At 42.3% G+C, this 18,767-nt stretch overlaps 1 protein-coding gene across 1 annotated transcript in view; it reads right to left on the bottom strand.

The window, feature by feature from the left end:
• The window catches only part of PITPNC1 (phosphatidylinositol transfer protein cytoplasmic 1), a 62,288-nt gene extending 43,648 nt beyond the window's left edge, over positions 1-18,640 (bottom strand). Inside the window, exons 1-2 of the mRNA XM_065852147.1 lie at positions 18,110-18,640; positions 17,070-17,137 (exon numbers count right to left, since the gene is read on the bottom strand). Of these exons, the coding sequence (XP_065708219.1) occupies positions 17,070-17,123 (54 nt within the window). The 5' untranslated portion in view covers positions 17,124-17,137; positions 18,110-18,640. The remainder of the gene's footprint in view (positions 1-17,069; positions 17,138-18,109) is intronic.
• Between the last annotated feature and the right edge of the window lie 127 nt (positions 18,641-18,767).

The raw sequence follows: 18,767 nt of genomic DNA, 5'->3' as shown, positions 1-18,767 counted from the left end.
CGCCTTAGAAAAGCCGATTCAGAAGATGATGATATGGGGCTGGCAGGGAAGCCTTCATGGGCCACCAGCTTCAGGACTGTGGCCACCACAAGAGCGTGACCAGCAAAACAAAAAGGTCCCAACATCTACTGATGTCACTCTCACCTGAACGCGGAACGGAGCTGAGACTGCATCTGTTTCACAACTTTATTAGAAGTCCCTAGGAAACAACTGGAATTTCCCTTCGCTTTACCTGAAGCCAATGGATTTCTACGGAGTGCAGTTCAGTGCAGAATTTGTCTTGTATTTCATGCACAGCTCTCAATTCAATGAATTCTCTCTTATGATCACATTTTTGCAATCGTAATGGAAAACAAGGGAAACTCCCACTGACTTCTCTGGGAGTAGAAGCGGACCTGAGAAGGGCACTAATCTTGCTTATCAGCACGCTATAGGAATGCGGTCAATTAATTACAACCGTATCAACTGCTTGGCTGCAGACAGTGGACATGGTGTGCTTTTCTCTTACTGATTTACAGCCAGTGGGAGGAGGTTAGAGCAAAAGTATAAGAACAAATCAAAGTTAAGCACGCACAGGGAAATTTATCTGTGTTTTCAAGGCTGCCCGTTCTGTGTGCATTGGGCAGGAACTGGGACCGCGGCGATGAACGACAGCACAGCGATGTTTGCTCGCCTGGCCAAACAAAAGCACCATGCCTGGTAATACAGCATCCTATTAGTTGAAATGATATGCATCCTACAAGAGCTGGTATCTAAAATAAAGCCAACGCTAATTCAGTGCGGAGAGAAAACGAGCAGAAGAGCACTCAGCTCCAAATGGAAGCTAAGGAACATGACATACTGCCAACCAGCACTTGGCAAAACGACTTATAATATGGAAATACTGTTGCACGCGGCTGGCAAATATTGCTTGCCAAAAAATATTAATAACCCCCCTGAAATTCTAATTGTTATCATTATTGCTACCTCTCTGGTTCTCTTTAAGAAGCAGTCCCCAAATAGTCGATGATTTCGATGAATAAGCATTCAAAAAAACAAGCAATCAGCAATACCAAAGTTCTGCACTTAAATGCACTAAAGCAGGTAGACATGCTGAAACAAATATCAGCTGGTACTCTAACAGGGATTCTGTCTCTTTTCACTTACAATTAATTCAATACATTGTATTGGCATTAAAATCCTATACTTCCACCAAGTAGGACAAGAGTTGGATAAATTTGCTTTTCATTTGCTATCATCAGTTCAACGTATTGAACAGAAAACTGAGAGTGATTCCTGTTACTCAAGCAAGAAATTAAAGTGTGAATAGTACAGCTTGGACTCACAACTATAGATGGAAAAGTTAACACAGCCCTAGTGAAGTTTTGTCTTAATTTGTCTCTGAAGGGGTCAACGGGTTTGCAGTCGGAGAAGACCCAGCTGATATGGGCCAATTCGATATCAAAACCCCATTTTGCCAACATCACTCCCAGATATTCTACAAGAAACAAATTTGCTGCGACATAAGAAGAAAGATCCTTACATGGATAAATCATATTAAAAAATACAATGAAAAAGTAAACTAAATAGACAAGTCATTTTTATCATTGCCAAGAGGACACCAGTGAAGTCCCAGGGGAATTTCACTGGGTCTTGAAATGGTCAACGTACTTGTTAACGATGGTAACACACTTATCCACAACTTATTAAACAAAATCCCCAGTGAACAATATATAAAAAGAACAGGCAATAACTTGAACACAACAAGGATGAAAAGCTGCATTTGTGTAATTAACCTCCTACAAAAAGGATTTCAAAGAGGGAGTGGGAGGCGTGTTATAGAGAGTACAAAGCGAAAAAAGGAGAGAACAGAGCAGAGGGTACAGAGAGAGAGCGATCGCGGCAACGCTCAGCCTGCAGCTCTCCGATACAGGCAAACTGAGTAACTTTATCTCCTTGACCCAAGTGCAATGACACCTGCAACACCACCTTCCAGTTCTTCAGCCCAAATTCACCACAGGGTCAGCTCAGCGCATGACAGGGGGAGCAATTCACTGATGAAGATTTGTAAAGTTGTTTAGGTTCTGAGTGAAAACAATCCCATATTTAGTATGTTAGGATGGCTTTATGACACCCCTAAGTCTCCACACGCTCAGGACAGCAGCTCCCCAGTGTGAACCTCCTCTGCGGCTTCATTAGACGGATCAACTATTTGAAGCCTAAAAAATACTTTTAAATCAGTGTCAATATGCAGGTACAAGAAATGGTAAAAAAAAAAGTCTATTGATGCTCCACATGTTTTAAACTTCGATAATATCATTTTTCTTCCCCTGCTTTCTGGAATATCACAAGCAGATACAGTGCATGACTTTGCTACGGAAACCACGCAATGGACCACATCTACAGCTGATTTACTGAGGTTTAACTTCACATGGGCTACTCTGGTTGGAATTCCTAGTTAGTTATTTCCCAGATCAACCGTCTATTACAGATGAGGTTTAGGCAGCTCCAGGCACCAGAGGTTTGCATAAGGACACTCAGAACCCAAGCTTGACAGCGAACTTCCCTTTGGACGCGTGATCTGTGACACAAATCTTAACAGACACGATCCACTAATCTACATTAATCACCTTCAGTACTGCAGTTTTATTTCCTTTGATCAAAAGCATCTTGCAAACTCAATACTGCTTTCCTGAGCTCGCTGTTCTTGTCAAAGGTTTGGACTGGCTACAAATGCTGAGTTTTCTTCTTCTTTTCTTACCATTAAATATTCATGAACACTTCAAAGACGAATGCTTTACCACATACTTGCTGTTACACTGAAGTTTGTTAGTGGCCCTAGGGAATGTCCTCAGCTTTTCTGTAACAATAAACTCAGTCAACTGCTACCTATTGGGTGAGCCCAGAAAGCTCAAGTAGCTCAATTCATCTGCAAGTCTAACTTCCAGAATTGCTAAAAGTGGAAAAGGCCTCCAAACACAGATGTTCAGTGTAAGAGCCCATGGAGGGGAATGCAACGGCCAGCAGCTCCGAAAGGGCCTTGAGGACCAGCTCGCGAAGCTTAGAGACATCAGCTCTGACTCGCGGTCTTTTGTGCATGTTTAAATAACATTAATACTTCAAGCCAATATAAACCAGCTTAGAACCAAAATACAAAAAATCATACCGCCTTCTGAACCACTGGGGTTTATTGGCTTTGCTTTATCCAGTGGGTGAAACACAACAGAAAAACTGAGAAACAACCTTGAACAAAGCTCAAGAGAAAAATCTGTGTATGCACACACCATCTGCTGATGAAAATACATTTTCTGTCCTACAGCTATATGAAAAATCGGAGAACCCAATTAGCAATGGCTGATATAAAAGTCAACAGAGTAAGACAAAGTCTGACAGCTACTTCTGAAAAAGCTACAGAAACCCTCACCAGGATTCTGTGCAGAACGCAGGCAAGAACCTCTGCCTTGCACCTGATTGCTCACACAATCGCACCAATTAAGTGTCTTTTGTATGGTTCTGTTACAATGTACTTTACACATGACTTTGATAATAACCATACTACCCTGATTGAAGTGTTCGTCCTTGGTTACCTAATACTCTTGGGCATACGACTTTTTGCAGTAAGTAGAGAGTGTGAAACAATAGTGCTATTTTGGATTATCTAATTTTCACGTTTTAGAATACTTCTGAGAGAAAAATCTACAATCCTTTTCTTCCCCCTGCCTAAATATTTAGGAGGATTTAGGATAACACCCACATTTATGGCCTTTTACTCTGAAGAATGGAACAATACGTATGCATTCATATATAAAATATAGATATATATATTATGTGATTTGTGTATTATGTATTATTATATATGTAACGTTTGAGTGACTTTATGGGCGTTGATAAAATTTAATCAAAACCTATTCTTAGGGTTGTGAGAGGGGGATGGCCGGGACAGTTTTGGCAGCAGCGGGAAGGTGCGTGTAAGCCAACATTGAACGGAGCCACAGAATATTAAGATAGGGCAGACCTGAAAACAGATGGGTAATTCCTTACGGTGGACAATTGAAGGAAATTAAGAGATGAGATAAGAGAACTAATATGAGGAAATCACAAGGAAAAAGCAATCCCTGTTTCTCAGACACTCTTAAGGAACTGGAGCTTTCTCCAAGGTATGGTCCCCAAGAAGGATGAGATCCGACCTCCCCCCGCATCAGAGCACCCAGCTCCTTCCCTCCCGCGTACGAACATTTGCTCTCTGAAGTCTGGAGCCGAGATCCTCACTGATTGCCACCGACATTCCTGGGACTGTCACAAGACAAACCACTCATGTTGTTTACTCCAGTTCTGACCACTAAAGACAAACTGGCACGCCTGGAAACGTCTTAGGGAAAAGTCCGGGTGAGGGGTATCCACATTGCACTTGTATTAGGCTTGCAGCGTGATTAAATAAAAACATAACCACCTGTTACACTTATTTCAGTGGGAGTATCTATTTTCAATTACAGCACTTACTATCCACCCTCAAGTATGGCAAGTAACACCATGGTAACATAAACACAGTCCTGGCTACTTGAGAAACTTAAATTATAAATAGCAACGTATAGCCCATGAGGTCCTGGAAATAAACTAACTAATCCATAGGCATTTGTTACTGTGACATAACATTTCCACTAAAATGTTGTTTGCCTCATCTCAGACCCACTCAGAATAGATTTAGGAGTTGGGCATCACTTGACTCTGAGTGAGTTCATGTTCATACATGAGAAAAAACAGAGCGGAGAAAAGAAGCTATAGCAAAACAGCAAGGGAAAAAATCCCCGTGGTTGGCTTTATTCTGCTTCTATGGAAGTTAACGGGAAAAACAATTAACCAATGACCTATGCCAAATGTATAACAGAGACCTCTTAATGTATGGAAACATGTTTTTATAGTGCAGCATCCCTGAGGGAAGAAAAAAAAATAGAAAGAAAAAAAAAATGGGCTTAACTGAGTCGCAAACAGTTTGGAATTGCAAATAAACCCTCTAAAACTGTGCCGAGGTTTCGGAACTCAGTGCTCTCTTCAGCTGCAGCCCGGGTGCAGAGATCCATGGTAACCGAGGTTTGCCCGCGCTGTGCAGCCCCCGGTGCACCGCGGTTCTTCCGAGAGCGGTTTTCCAGCCGGCCCCGCACCCACCGGGGTTGGATCCGCTGCCTTTTTTGGGAGCGGGACCAAGGACTCAAAAGTGGGAGAAAGATAAAAAGAATCAGAGTTTCTACAAAGTTAGGACTGCAAATGAGAGCGAAGAGGTGACCGCGAGTTCTGCGGTGTGAAGACGCCAATGGTTTGGCTCTGTGTAGGCTCCAAGATGTTCTCACAGGTTTGCACAAATCCGGGGCCTTCATCGAACCATGTGAAAATGTCTTTTAGGTGAAGCAAGAATGCTAAAGATTTAGAGACGTCAGCTTGGTTTCCTTCTTGTTGAAAACAACAGATTTAAGAAATTTACAGTTTCTTTTCGTTTACAGCCATTGGTTCAAGTCTGCTGCTGATGGGACTGATAGAAATCTGGAATGTATCTACTGAGGTCAATGGAATTCCTTCAGATTTACACCATGCAACTAAAATGGAATTGAAATTCCCAACGTTTCTAGTCTAAAAATATGCTGTGATTTGTCGTACATATTTGGTGAAATCTCAGTGTCTCTGACATCGGTGACAGAACTCATTGGCATTACTGTGGTCTAAATTCCACTGAATTATTTTCCTTTCACACAGAGAAAGATTCCACTGAAGATTTAAACACATTTTATACCAAGTCTACGTGACAAAAGAAGCCTCCAGGTCCCCTAAGCCTGTAATCATGTGTACATTTCTTATGTTTCATTTGGCTTATGTCAAGTCACTGCACAATTAATTTATTAAATGAAAAGATTACTTTCAGGTCAAGTTATTTACACTTTCAAAGAAAACCTGACGAAATTGGATAAATAACCGGCTAAATTTGTCAGGCATCTTTCAGAAGATAAAATGATACACACCAGGACCAGTATATTTAGCGGGTTTAACAAGCAAAACTACTTAAAAAAACCTCTGTATGACCAGGAGAAATACCAGCTTGGCGTGTGTAAGAACTTCATGCTGATCAATAGAATTACAATGTACTTTATCTTTCTGATAAAGACCATTTCATCGGTTCACAGTGGACTGGCACTTGGTAACTTGGTGACGCTGGCACAAAAGGTTATTTCTATATTTTTTTAATAACTTTTATATAAAACGAGTGCAAAAAGGTGAAAACATATTTACCAATGAGCTGTATTTCTGACCGGCAATAGTGAGTGACTGTTAATCAAGCAATCGAGCAACAGTGTGTGTTATACTGGGGTGTCTTTATCACATAATTATTGTGTCATGCATCGTGACTGGAAACAAATTAAACGTAGTCATTAATTGGGCACACACTAAACCTACTATGACATTCAGTATGATGAAATGGAAAATAAGGCACACTCAGCATGCTGGCGGAAAACAATTCCCACAGAGGCGAAGTATTCCTAAATCATTTAGGCAAGACTAATCTTAGAACAGACACATAAAAACTCCTGAATAGAGCCCATGGTTTCACCAGGGAGCATATGAACAAGTCTTTTATTAAACCCAGTCTACAAACATTTACGCATGTGACTCAGGACATGTGACTACGTGTGCTATAAATTAAATGTGTGTGTAAGTTAAGTGCATGCGAAAGCTGGGAGTGTGCGCTGTAAAATCAGCTTTAGAACTGCAGAAGTACTAAACTAACAGAATCCAAAACTGCTTCAGCATTTTCTGACCACAAACAGCAAAAATATGTAAGATACTTCTTTTTTCTCCAAGAAAGGCCATGAAAATGTCATTGCTACAATTTAGCACCCTGCATTGTACTTCAGAAAAATAAAAATAGGATTTTCATACTTATCCAAGGATTAGAAATAGGCTGATCGCTTATAACCAAAATTGGGAAGAAACGATGAAGTGAGAAGGAGATAATCATTACTAAGGCTAGACTAGAAGCATCACATATAAACACAGGTTAAGTTCAAGTCTAGTTTCCCCACCTACAGACTGTAAACCCATCCGTTAACCCAGCTTGAAATCTAAATTACCTTTTCCTCACTCCTTTTTCAACCTCGTCAATAATCCTGGAGAGCACCTTTCTTCTGGCTGTCTGGATGCACGCAGACATCGGTAATTTCACTGAAACACACAATGTGCCCACACAAAGCTCTCCGGGCTGCGCTGGGGGGCTAGCAGAGCAAATTTGCATGAAATGGCACTATTTGCTTTCTTTCGGTGTCGAGGTATCGAGCCTTACAAATTATACTGCTGTTTTTCATGCTAGATGAGACGAATATTGATCTAACAGATAAAACGGGTGAGAGAAAGCGCCAGAAGTCAGCCTGGCACTGCCAAGTCCACCACTGAACCACGACCCTGAGCACCACGGCTCCCAATCCTCTAACGGACGAGGAGCGGCTGAGAGAACCGGGTTTGTTCAGCCTTGAGGAAAGGAGGCTCGGGGAGACCCCATCACCATGGCCAGGATTGAAAGGTTGGCTCCAAAGCAGATGGAAACTCCCTTCGTACAAGGGGTCATGTGGAAAAGACAAGGGGTGATGGGTACAAGTGACTCTCAAGGAGATTCCAACTGGACACAAGAGGGATGTTTTTTGCCATGAGAACAATCTGCCATTGCAATAGTCTCCCAGGGAAGTGGTGGATTCCCCACCATCGGACACATTTAAGCTTCGGCTGGACAGGGTGCTGGGCCATCCCGTCTAGATGGTGCTTGTGCAAAGAGTTGGGCCAGATGATGCTTGTGGTCCCGTCCAACCTGATGTTCTACGATTCTACGGTTTAGTGGTAGACATGGCAGTGCTACAATAACCATTGGACTTGATGATCTTAAAGGTCTTTTCCAACCTAAACGACTCTATGATTCTAAAATATAAGGAAAAGTATAATTATTTGAAAAAAAAACATTAAATGACAAATAAGTTTCTCGTGAGCAAGGATACAAGAATTGTCCCTCACCCACAATTCTCGAGTATATTTCAATGGTTTGCACGGGTGTTTTTTCTATTTCCACCCTCACAGTATTTAACGGTTGCATGTGTGTTACGTTAGGCATTCAAGATGAAAAGCCTGCATGTATTTCAGCATTCACAACTGACTCGTTTCTATAAGAACAGCCTGGGGAAAATATTTGTCAGCTCACTAGTCATAAAGAATATCATGAATGAATCATTGTAACCTACTATGGGCTTTCCATCACCTGCCTAGGCAGACTTTTGTACCAAAGAACATGATCTCTAACAGATTTTAACAATACAAATGCCTATCAGACTAAATGGAATACTCATGGAGGAAAATATAATTTTAAACCTGTCCTAGTTATTACAGAACTCTTTTTCTTCCTATAATCTGAAGGGCTTTATATACTTCAAGGGCTATAAATGACCTTTTTTTTTTAACATGCAGTCAGGCAAAAAGCACATGAAGACCAGCATAATGATGTTATTTCTAACCTTAGACAGATGAGGAAATTACACAGACTGGACGAAGGGAAAATGGCAGAGTTATCAAACTTCACAGTGCCAATACAGGCATCCACATTTATTATTACACACGGAAACAAAAGTGGCCACAATTTCACAAGGGCTGATCATTTTGTGTTCACATCAACTCTTACAAGAGCTTCAGGCTCACGGCAACTTGAGTTCATTCAAAGAATAAAAAAAGCAAGTGCTAAGTTTTAAAAGGCAGTATTGACGTCCTGGGTCTTTCTCTCCCTGTTCTTTTGTTTCCAAACCTACATTATGCTTCAAAGACAAACACACTTCATGGGGTTCTTGACAGCACCAAAGCTCCGTGGAGTGCTTTAGCTGGAAAATGTCCTAAACCACTGAAAAGCTGCCTTTTCTTCTACGGGAAATGCAAAACTGGGCCTATATCTTGCCAATGAAGCTTTCAAATCAAATGTGGAGTATTATTTGCTATATATATACCTTGAAGAAAATAGGTGTTGACAGGGAGAGACAGAGCAAGAGAGATGAAGAGAGATGTACGTCAGAGTCTGCAGTTCCTTGCATAATATCTAATCCTTTCCACTGAAAGGTTTTTGTAATGATTTACACTGAAACTTAAAGAACAAAGGTTGTCTTGTCTCTTTCACAGAAATGTGCAAACAGGAGCAAAGGAGAAAACTGGATGGTTTTGGTCTTTATTTGCAATGGAGTTCACCAAAGATTTGATACCTGCTTTGCTTTTATAGCTCTCTAGGTGACTCCAAGCAGCACAGGAAGGTCCAGCTAGAGCAAGGGATTTATTTGCTTCCCATAGTAAGACACAACTCCCGCTTTTATCTGTTTCTTCTTACAACTACATGGTGCATCAGAAGAAAATTACACAACCATTCTTGTTTTGTACTGAAAGTTAACCGCTGGTGCTTTCTCTCACCTATTTTCTCTGTTCTATCAATACAATGATTCTTCTCAGCCCATAAGCTTGAAGGTGAATTTAAGGTCACGAAGGCCCCGTGATGTGAGCAGACATGACCCTCAACAAAAGACCAGCTCGGATCTGCTTGCTAACGAGAGTCCTACACAATTATTTCTTTTGAAGGGTTAAAAGATGTTCATAATGGTGTAAAGAGCTTTTCTAGATCAATAATTAACTCTGAATACTCCTCAGACAAGTGAATCAGCGCCTCCAGAGTATCAACTGCAAACCGGTAAAGCTGGTGATGTTCTCCTAAGGCATGTCCAGAAAAAATGATTAACCGGAGTAAAAAGGGCTTTACTTCCCCTAGAACTTTAGTATCTTATAAACGAATCACTGTAAAGCTATGGATGCATTATGGCTGTTGACAGTTTCAACTGAAATTGCACAATAAGGCTCCATTTTTGCTGGACAACTTCAGCTCAAAACTGCCAGATAAACTTTATCTGCAGGGGTCACGGTCATGACATGGTCCAACTAGCATTTTATTTACAAGTAATTCAATCACATTAAATTTGCAAAGCTGACTTCACCTTATGTTTGCTCACAGCCCTCTTGCTTACAACCAACATCCTGCTTTTTTCCAAATGTTCCATACATTTACATATTCCTCAAAACATGTTCTCTGATTATAATGGGGAAATCAAAACCCCGTAGTTAATCAATCGTTATTTAATCTATCTGTATTAATTGCATGGTGAGAATATGTAGTTTGGCCTGCAGGAGATGACTGTAGTTCACTTTACACCCTACCAAAGGCTTTTTTGTTCTGCATGCATAGATTTATGTCCAAATATCATAACTGCTCACTCTCAGGGCGTAAAAACACTTTCTCAAATGCTTTCCTTGAGCTTTAATTCTCTCTGAATAAAACATGTTCCAACAAGTACCCTTTTACATGAAACAGTAGACTATGAAATCTTTTAAAGAAGAAATGTACACAAGATTCAGAGAATACAAATACTGTTGCCACTTATGTCGAAATCATTTTATGTAAATAATCCACACTGGGAGAATTCATAGTGTTTGAAACAAGAGCGGAACACTGGATACTCTTCTAAAGGAGCAAGCACCAACACCTCTGAAAACACAATCTGTTGGTGTTGAAAGGACTTTTTGTTGAAAAATCATGATGTGCATTTAGGGAGGTTTTGCAGGTCTCTGCTTGTTTGTAGTGAGGCCAACGCAGCCGTCCCCGCACACCCCGCGCAGGCAGCGCTGCCCACACGTCACAGCAGCTTTGGTTCCAGTTCCAACGACCTCGGCAGAGAGATCTTGGATGAAATAAAGAACAAAGGAGAGAAAAACCTATCTGGACTTTAGATACTGGCCATACACATACAGTTCAGAACTAGAAGTGTTAACGGTCATCCCTGTTTCCAAGGAAAAAAACGCCATGGTGACTATGGTATTTTATTTGATGCTCAGTTTTTAAATATATACAACCTAGCTTCATATCTTTATTAGCATTTTACAGCAATAACAACTCCATTTCCCAGAGGAAAAATGTCTTTCCACCTCTTCCCCTAAAGAACAATCCCTTTCCATGCAAATCATAAACTTCACAGTACTTTGCCTCTTCCGAAATAAAAGTCCAGTAACATGCTTACCTATCACGTTTGTTGCACATTTTCAGATAAATGCATCTCAAACACACAAACCCATGTAATCCTTCCTGTGATTTGCAACGAGACCTAAGTCTAAGAGTTTTTTAGCATCTCCACTCTTTCCAGTCACTCGGTGTTCCTTTCACACACTTAGGAATGTGGGATTTTAACTGATATTTTAAATAAACACAAGGCAGCCTATTATAGCATTCTCTCATATGATGTAACAAACTATTTGCAAGAATGAACTAACACGTGAAAATGCAGAGGGAAAAATAAGCAAGAGGCAGGCTCGTTCATTAATTGCAGCTGGGATGAAGATTGGTAACGTATCCCAGGCGATGGCTGCAACAGAGTTTACTTGCTTTATGTATTAATGGAAAGAAATGGCTTTTTCTAATATATGAGGTCTTGGTGTTAATAAAAGGACTGAATTTGTGTGCATGCCTCCCCAAAGTACCACAAATAACGTACAGAATGACTTCTAATTGACAGTCATATTGGCTTCATCAACCAACAGCTATATTCTGACCTTGTTTGCAAAGTTCTTCCAGAACCTGTTAGTATTTTGCTTAGAAGTTAACATGATATTTCCTTTCTCAAATTATTTTCAGGCTGGTCAGGTGCCTTGCAACAATATATATGTAACAGTCCTAAATAACTGTGAATAGAAATTCAGTTTAATGAGTTGAGCTCAGCCTTGAAGAACTGCAGTGCGGTGCCACAGCATCTCTTGGAACAACCCGGTTTCCTGGTGCTTTGGACAAGGAACAAAGATGAACCTCTGGCTCCTGTAACCTCGCTCAACATACACAAAACCAGTGAAGACCATAGCAACCAACATTTCTCAGGATATGTTTTATTTGCAAGAAAGCATTTGGCCTCCAAGCTGACAGGTATGCAAACAAAAGTCCCTGAAGTATTTGGGCACCTTATCTAACGTGGAACCAATGACAGAGCCCTCAAGAGCAGGACCCGCAGCACCCACCGAACAGCAGCTCTGCACAATCTCCTACAACGGCAGAAACTCTGCAAACCTGGAGACAGCATCAGTTTTAATTTAACTCTTCTCTGAAGATAAATTTAGGTCCTAACAGTCAGCCAGTGCAGTACTAACTGCTATACTGCTGGGTGCATAGTTATTTTCGTGCAGAAGTAATAACCTCTAGCTTCTCGACTGGATATTACGCAACATTTTAATGCATATTTTTTCACATTACACACAAAACCCGATGTCAGAAGCTCAGGTACAGGTGCTTAGCTGACATAATTAACATTTCACTTTACCTCCTGCGCCTAATTATTTTCACAGGAGTGACATGGGAAGCCACTCTGGATTTGGTGACAACACCACAGACTCAAGATGGAATTCTTTCTCGTTCATGTTGTCAGACTTGTACGTATGGATAACTGGTAAGTCAGCGCTAAAAAAGAAAACTGGTCAAGGAAATGTTTTTGAATGTAGGTGTAAAGTGCACAGCTTGAAAGCCAGAACTTTCAAACAGCAGAAAAAACAGAGTTGTAAAGTCTAGGTAAGGAACACAGCAGAGAAAGGGAAGCCATGCAGCTACATAAGAACAACTAACTCCATTTTTCACAAACCTACAGCCTCACATACAGGGAGTTAAGCACCTGAGTAACGTCAACACCAGTGAGGTACCCAAGTGCCTTCACAGAATGGGGCCTGACATCCCAATCCCATGAGAAACCACAGGTCCTTCGGAAATTCCACTTCCATCAAACCCACTGAACTTCAGTGACCTGGACCTTGCAGAAGGCACTTTGGGCCTCTTGGAATCAAATTGCTTCGGTTTTTGAAGAGCGAGCATTGCCTCATGATGTTCTACCAACTGCATAAGGCATCACCTTCTTAGTCTACACAGATGCCAAAAATATAATCCGTCATTGGTAGTTAATGTGCAAATAAAGGTAAACAAGATACCACCACCTTCACAGACTGTACGAAACATCACAAAGATGAATGTCGATGACAAATACAGTGCAGGACAGTTTTAGCTTGAAAATAGCATAACAAAAATCAGATATCTGCTTATTTCATAATTTTGTCCCAGTTCATTTTACAATTTAAAAGAAATTAATGCTAAATATCAGACATGTTCTAGGTCCCTCATTAAGGCATCTCAGCTGCAGCTCTTGGATTAGATAACGGATGTGCCAACATAAGGGAAACTACAAGACACATGAGTGTCTTTACTAATTCTGTTAACATTCTAGAGAACAAGACACTTCCAATGTCGTCTTCTGCCTCACCATGCATCAGCCATTCCTGTTATGGGAGATTTTGGAACTTCATCTGGAAATCTCATTTAACAATAATTTTTCAAAATAAATCAGATTTGCTGTCTTCCGATGACATAATGAACTGTTATTAACTAAGTGTGGTAGTCTAAGGACATCGGGAACTGGCTTGGATAAAATGTTGTCCACATTAGGATAACACAATAAACAAATAGAATTATGTATTGAAAGAATAATGCCCTGCAACATCACAGTATACTTTATAACTTGGTTGGAAAATGCTAGAATTAAAAACCATGCCTATTTACCTACACATATGTGGTGGGTTTAGGTCCTGCTCCCAAAAGAAGGAAATTCCTGAGCAGTCTGAAGTAAATACTGGGCAGTTTAAATTCTCAGTTTTAGAATAGCATTAATTTGCCAAACCTGAAGATACGCACAAAAAGACTACTGAAACGACTACTCTCTCATACTCGTGCAGACTCCTCCACACATATTGCAAAAGTTAAAATTGCGCAGCAAAACTCTCACCTGGATAGATTTAAACAAAACCCCGTGTAAATTAACTTGCAAAGGGAATGTATTTTGCTCTAACCTTGGGGGAGAGGGCTGAGAAAGGGGCACATTCCCCCCTACCTCGGGCCGGTGCAGCCCCCGCCCCAACCCCGCCCCTCGGGCCAGAGGCTCCGCCCCTCGGGCCAGCGGCTCCGCCCCCCGGGGCAGCGTGCGGGTGACGGACAGCGCGCCCCCTGGCGGCCGGGAGGAGGCCGCCCCCGTCCGCAGGACAAGAGCAACTCGGAGCGTGGCGTGGGGTGCGCGGTCAGGAGGGGCCGGTTCCCCCCCGCAATGTGGCTAATTAAACCAACACTGACCCTTCCTAGAGGTGCGAGACACCGTAAAGCAGAAGCACCACCTCATTTACATCGGGCATTTTGCACCTAGAAACGAGCACTATTTATATGCACAAGGAACTCTACCGCACGTGTACTACACGTAGGTATTACTACCGTAAAGCAATAAACGGGTGGGATGTTTGCAGATAAATAAAAACATAATGTTCCTAACACAGAGTTTAGAACATGGACAGTTTGACTTTCAATCATTTCCTTAAACGACAAAAAGTTTTCCTAATAAATTATCACCTATCTACCCTACCTGTGCTAGAGTTTCAGGCCATTGTGATCTGCAAGGGTATTTTAGGCAAAGGTGAAGATATATTTAGAATCTGGGTTTTGGACAAACGCTTTATCAGATAGAGGATTTCAGCACAAAGCACTCACTTGCAAATATGCTTAAGATTCTTCTTAAAAGTCTGGCTGGAAAATCTTTATAACGCATACTTTGACCACAATGCTTTTGGTACACTTCAGTTACCTTCGTTCCTGTAGGATTCCCTTATATTCCAATAAAAACATTCTTCTCTAACCAAATCATCTCCGACTACGTTCATCACATGAAGAAAAAATACTCAGTAAAACAAATACAACCTCAACTCGCCTTGAAAGAGAAACCCCTCGGTCAGTAACAGCCTCAGCGTTCCCAGTGGCGGCTCTTACCTCTTCAACTGTCAAAGGCATACAGATCCGGTACTCCTTCATGAGCATATTCCTGCTGCCTCAGTGCGGACCAGCAAACTGGGAGAAAAGTGGTTCCTTCTGCACGATGATCACGACGAAAACCAGTCACGGGAAAAAATAATCAAGCCTCTTTCTCTGTGTAATGTGTCCACAAGAGAGTAACGCAACCATCCAGGAAAGCTGAGCCAGCAAGAAGGAAAAACCAACACAACTGCTCCTTTCTTCCAGTTCTTCCTCCTTCAGCCTGCGATCACGGGAATTTCACACCCGCTCGCACCGATATACGCTCGCAAGTCTCAAAGCCCGACCGCTATCGCTACAGCCGGAGACATCCGTCGGAAGTGCACGGCAGCCTCTCGCAGCTCCGCCAAGACATGCCTGGGGCGCCCAAAAGAACAAACGAGCCGAAAATGTGGCTTTTCCCCAGCGCCGGCAGCACGTCGGGCGGCAGGAAAGCGGAGATGCTGATTTCCAAAACAAAGCCTTTCTAGAGCGGTGCCAAACGCGGCTCCCGCCTCCCACCGCAACGCGGCTGCGGCCGCTCCCGCTGTGCCGGGGGGCGGGCGGAGCGGGGGGCGCAGCGCGGGGATCCGGCGGCCGCGGCTTCCCCGGCGCAGCCGCGGGCGCGGAGCGGCGGCCCCGGCGGGGGGAGAACGGGGAGGGGGCGGGGGGCGGGCAGCCCCCACCGGCGGCTGGAACCGGAACGGCGGGGCCGGCCCGCGGAGCCCGGCGATGCTTCCCGGTTTAAATGAATTGAGCCGCGCAGACGTTTGGCTTTGGGGGAAGGTGATAACGCACCTTGCAGAGCATTTCCAAGCCGGGGAAGGGAGGGGAGCGGGTGAGCCCGGCGGCCCCGAGCCCCGCAGGATGTGGAGGCCTCACCCATTTCCCCTCGGCCAGCTCCGCGTTATCAGACACCGGGTTTTGCAACACAAATAAAACCTTTTCTTTTTATTTTTTTTGTATCCGTTCTTTACTTTGAAATGCCACGCAGAAAGTTCGGTGAAAAAGTGTGTCCTTGCCCGCTGAACAATGAAGCCAGAACCGGTTTAGTAGGGCGCCTTTCCATTTTTTTTTCCCACTTAGTAGGCAATTTGTTAGTTACATCGTTTTTTAATATACTTGGGGGTTGTGTTTTGTGTTTTTCACTGAAATTTATGCACTATGAAGTTACAACATGATATGAACAGGAAGTCAAATCTGAAACTAACTGAGAACCCCAAACCTCAGGTAAATCATAAAATGTTCCATTGCTGTGTCTCCTGTCTTCCAAACGGCTACAAAGCAAGTGTCACACACAGAGAAGCACTGTGACAGAAGAGGAAAATACAAGGCACTGTACAGATAATGGTAAAATATACATCTGTGTTTAAATATAAATAATTTGCAAAAATAAAAGCAATTACATATATTTGGGACAGTTAAAAATGCATTTAGGTCTAAAATGAAATGTGTTTCATAACAAAAGAGCAAAAAAAGCTCAGATTTTCATTGGTTCTGAATGTACATCTCCAAGCTATGCATATAATTTGTAGCCCAGAGAGGACACAGTGCCATCTCCTGGAGCTGCCAACATAACTTTGCCATTCCGTTGCAATAATGGCACAATATTTCACGCGCTCTGCCTTTCCAATGAAGTGCAAACACCTACACAAAGAAACACAAAATCTGGCATCTCTGTTAATAATCTGGGTTTTCAGCTGAGGTCTGAACAATGTGGTTAATGAGGCTTCTATGTCAAATCTGACAACAGCCATTTATAAATATCCAAACTGTAGCTCTAATTCAGAATGTTGGTAGTGTATGTTCCCGAAACTTCTATGCAAAATAGTTTATCACTTGTTATGTCCTTTCAACATAAACCAAACCTTACAGCTCTGTTTAAAGTAACCAAACATGCAGATCTGCAGGAAGTAGGATGTCAAATCCAGAAGCTACTTAAACTTGAAACCAAAATTGCTTCTCATACCCACAGCAAAACATTCTTCAGTCACCCCACACTTATTGCCAGAGGCACAGGTGTCTTCTGCTGTCTGCACAGAGGAAAAAAAAAACAGTGACCCTAACAATATCCTTTACAACTCCCTGAATTTTGGTTCTTTGTTTTCTTTGAATTGTCAGAAACCATTACTCTTACCTCTGCAACATGTTCTCCATGATGACTTGTAAAAATAAGACAGTTTCCACTCATCTTTCATTTTTGACCTGGGGGGGGAAAAACCCATATGTTAAATCATGCTGAACATTAACTCCAGATGGTCTTGTCAGTGAAATGTCACTTCATAATAAGAGACAGTAAAAGTCAAGCTATTTCTTCAGCTATTTTACTAAGGACTTTTGAATAAGACTTTAGGGGTGTTGAGCCATTTGGGAAGTCCACATTGGAGGCAAAAGCTGCCTCCGTGTCTCCCAGGACACACATATGGAACATAACAGTTGCATTATGCATTAATTTTCTTCCTTTGTCTGAACCAAAATTACTGTGTATGGGGATATGTTCAATTAGATTAGCATCTGACTTTTAACCTTCCTGAAAGCCACTGCTCACCATCCATCAACTGTAAAATTATAGTAATATTGCAATGACCTAAAAAAATGAGATTTTGCAATTCAAAATAAGTAGTCAAAGATCTGTAAAAATTTGTAAATGGCCTGAATTAGATAAGAACAACTCATACACTCTGTGATACACGCATCTATTTTCAGGTCAATTAATAACTAAAATTGATGAAGAATAACAGAAAAAAATTTGTTACTAGGCTTTTTAAATCAAGTTTGAGTTCAAACAGAAAGTGACTCGAAATTCACGGTCTGTGCTGTGCTAACTGGAAAGTGTGTATCAGGCACAACTGCAAAATGCACTATTATAGCTCTGAATTCACTTAATTGCATTACTCTTAATTTACACCAGCATAGCAGATGCAGCAACTCAGTCTTAATTCTATAAACAGGTAATTTATAGAAGTTATCTCAAATACCCCTTTGCCACATTAATGTGTTGTTATGTATGCAGCACAGTCATAAACTAACACAACATGTAATCTCACAGTAACTCATTTTTTCTGGGAGTTGTAAATTACATTCAAAGACACAGGCATTCACTGATCAATATTTCTGAGTTGTTTACTTGCAAACATGAGTAAGTTTTTCTGAATTTCTCCAGTGAATGAAACTTACGTGGTGTATGAAATTCTGCATTGGAATGGGAGATGACGACAACCTACAACCCCAAGTGTTGCACCATCTCATGGCAACTATCCCAACACATTGCTGGTGCACCGCTGTCTAAAATCAGCATCCTTGTGCTCTTAAAAATCAGCATCTCCTACCTCTTCCTCACATATCCAGCAAAGCAGGATGATTAAGCGACTCAAGGCTGGGACATAAGATACATTGAAACCCCCAGAGAAGTCACCAGGAACCACACTTTGAGTCCATTGCGGCCATACTGTGGTGTGAGCCACCAGGCCAACATGGCACGGTGCTCTCAAAACCACCATCCTACTGGCTCATCCCCTCCCACCCTGTGGCCGTATCGAGGTCTCAAACTCTTGACACACAAGTTACGAGCGGCACCGTCGCTAAAGCACCGAAACCCCGTGTCCCTGCGAGGCCAGAGGACAAGAAGGGGGCTGGGACTGGACTCCATGAGAAGCCTAGCGCGTCTAGCCCCACCTTCCTGGGTGCCAGGGGGTCCCCTCAGCCCCGGGGCACGACCCTAAGCGGGCCCCCGGTTCCCCCACACGGGCCCCGGTTCCCCCACACGGGCCCCGCCCTGGGCCCTCAGGCGACCGAAGGTGCCTCAACAGCGCCTGTTTGGCGCAGTGCGGGGGCC

The sequence above is a fragment of the Patagioenas fasciata genome, chromosome 18, assembly GCF_037038585.1.
Source record: "Patagioenas fasciata isolate bPatFas1 chromosome 18, bPatFas1.hap1, whole genome shotgun sequence".
Classification (NCBI taxonomy): Eukaryota; Metazoa; Chordata; class Aves; order Columbiformes; family Columbidae; genus Patagioenas; species Patagioenas fasciata.
This window is presented reverse-complemented; position numbering and strand designations above follow the sequence as displayed.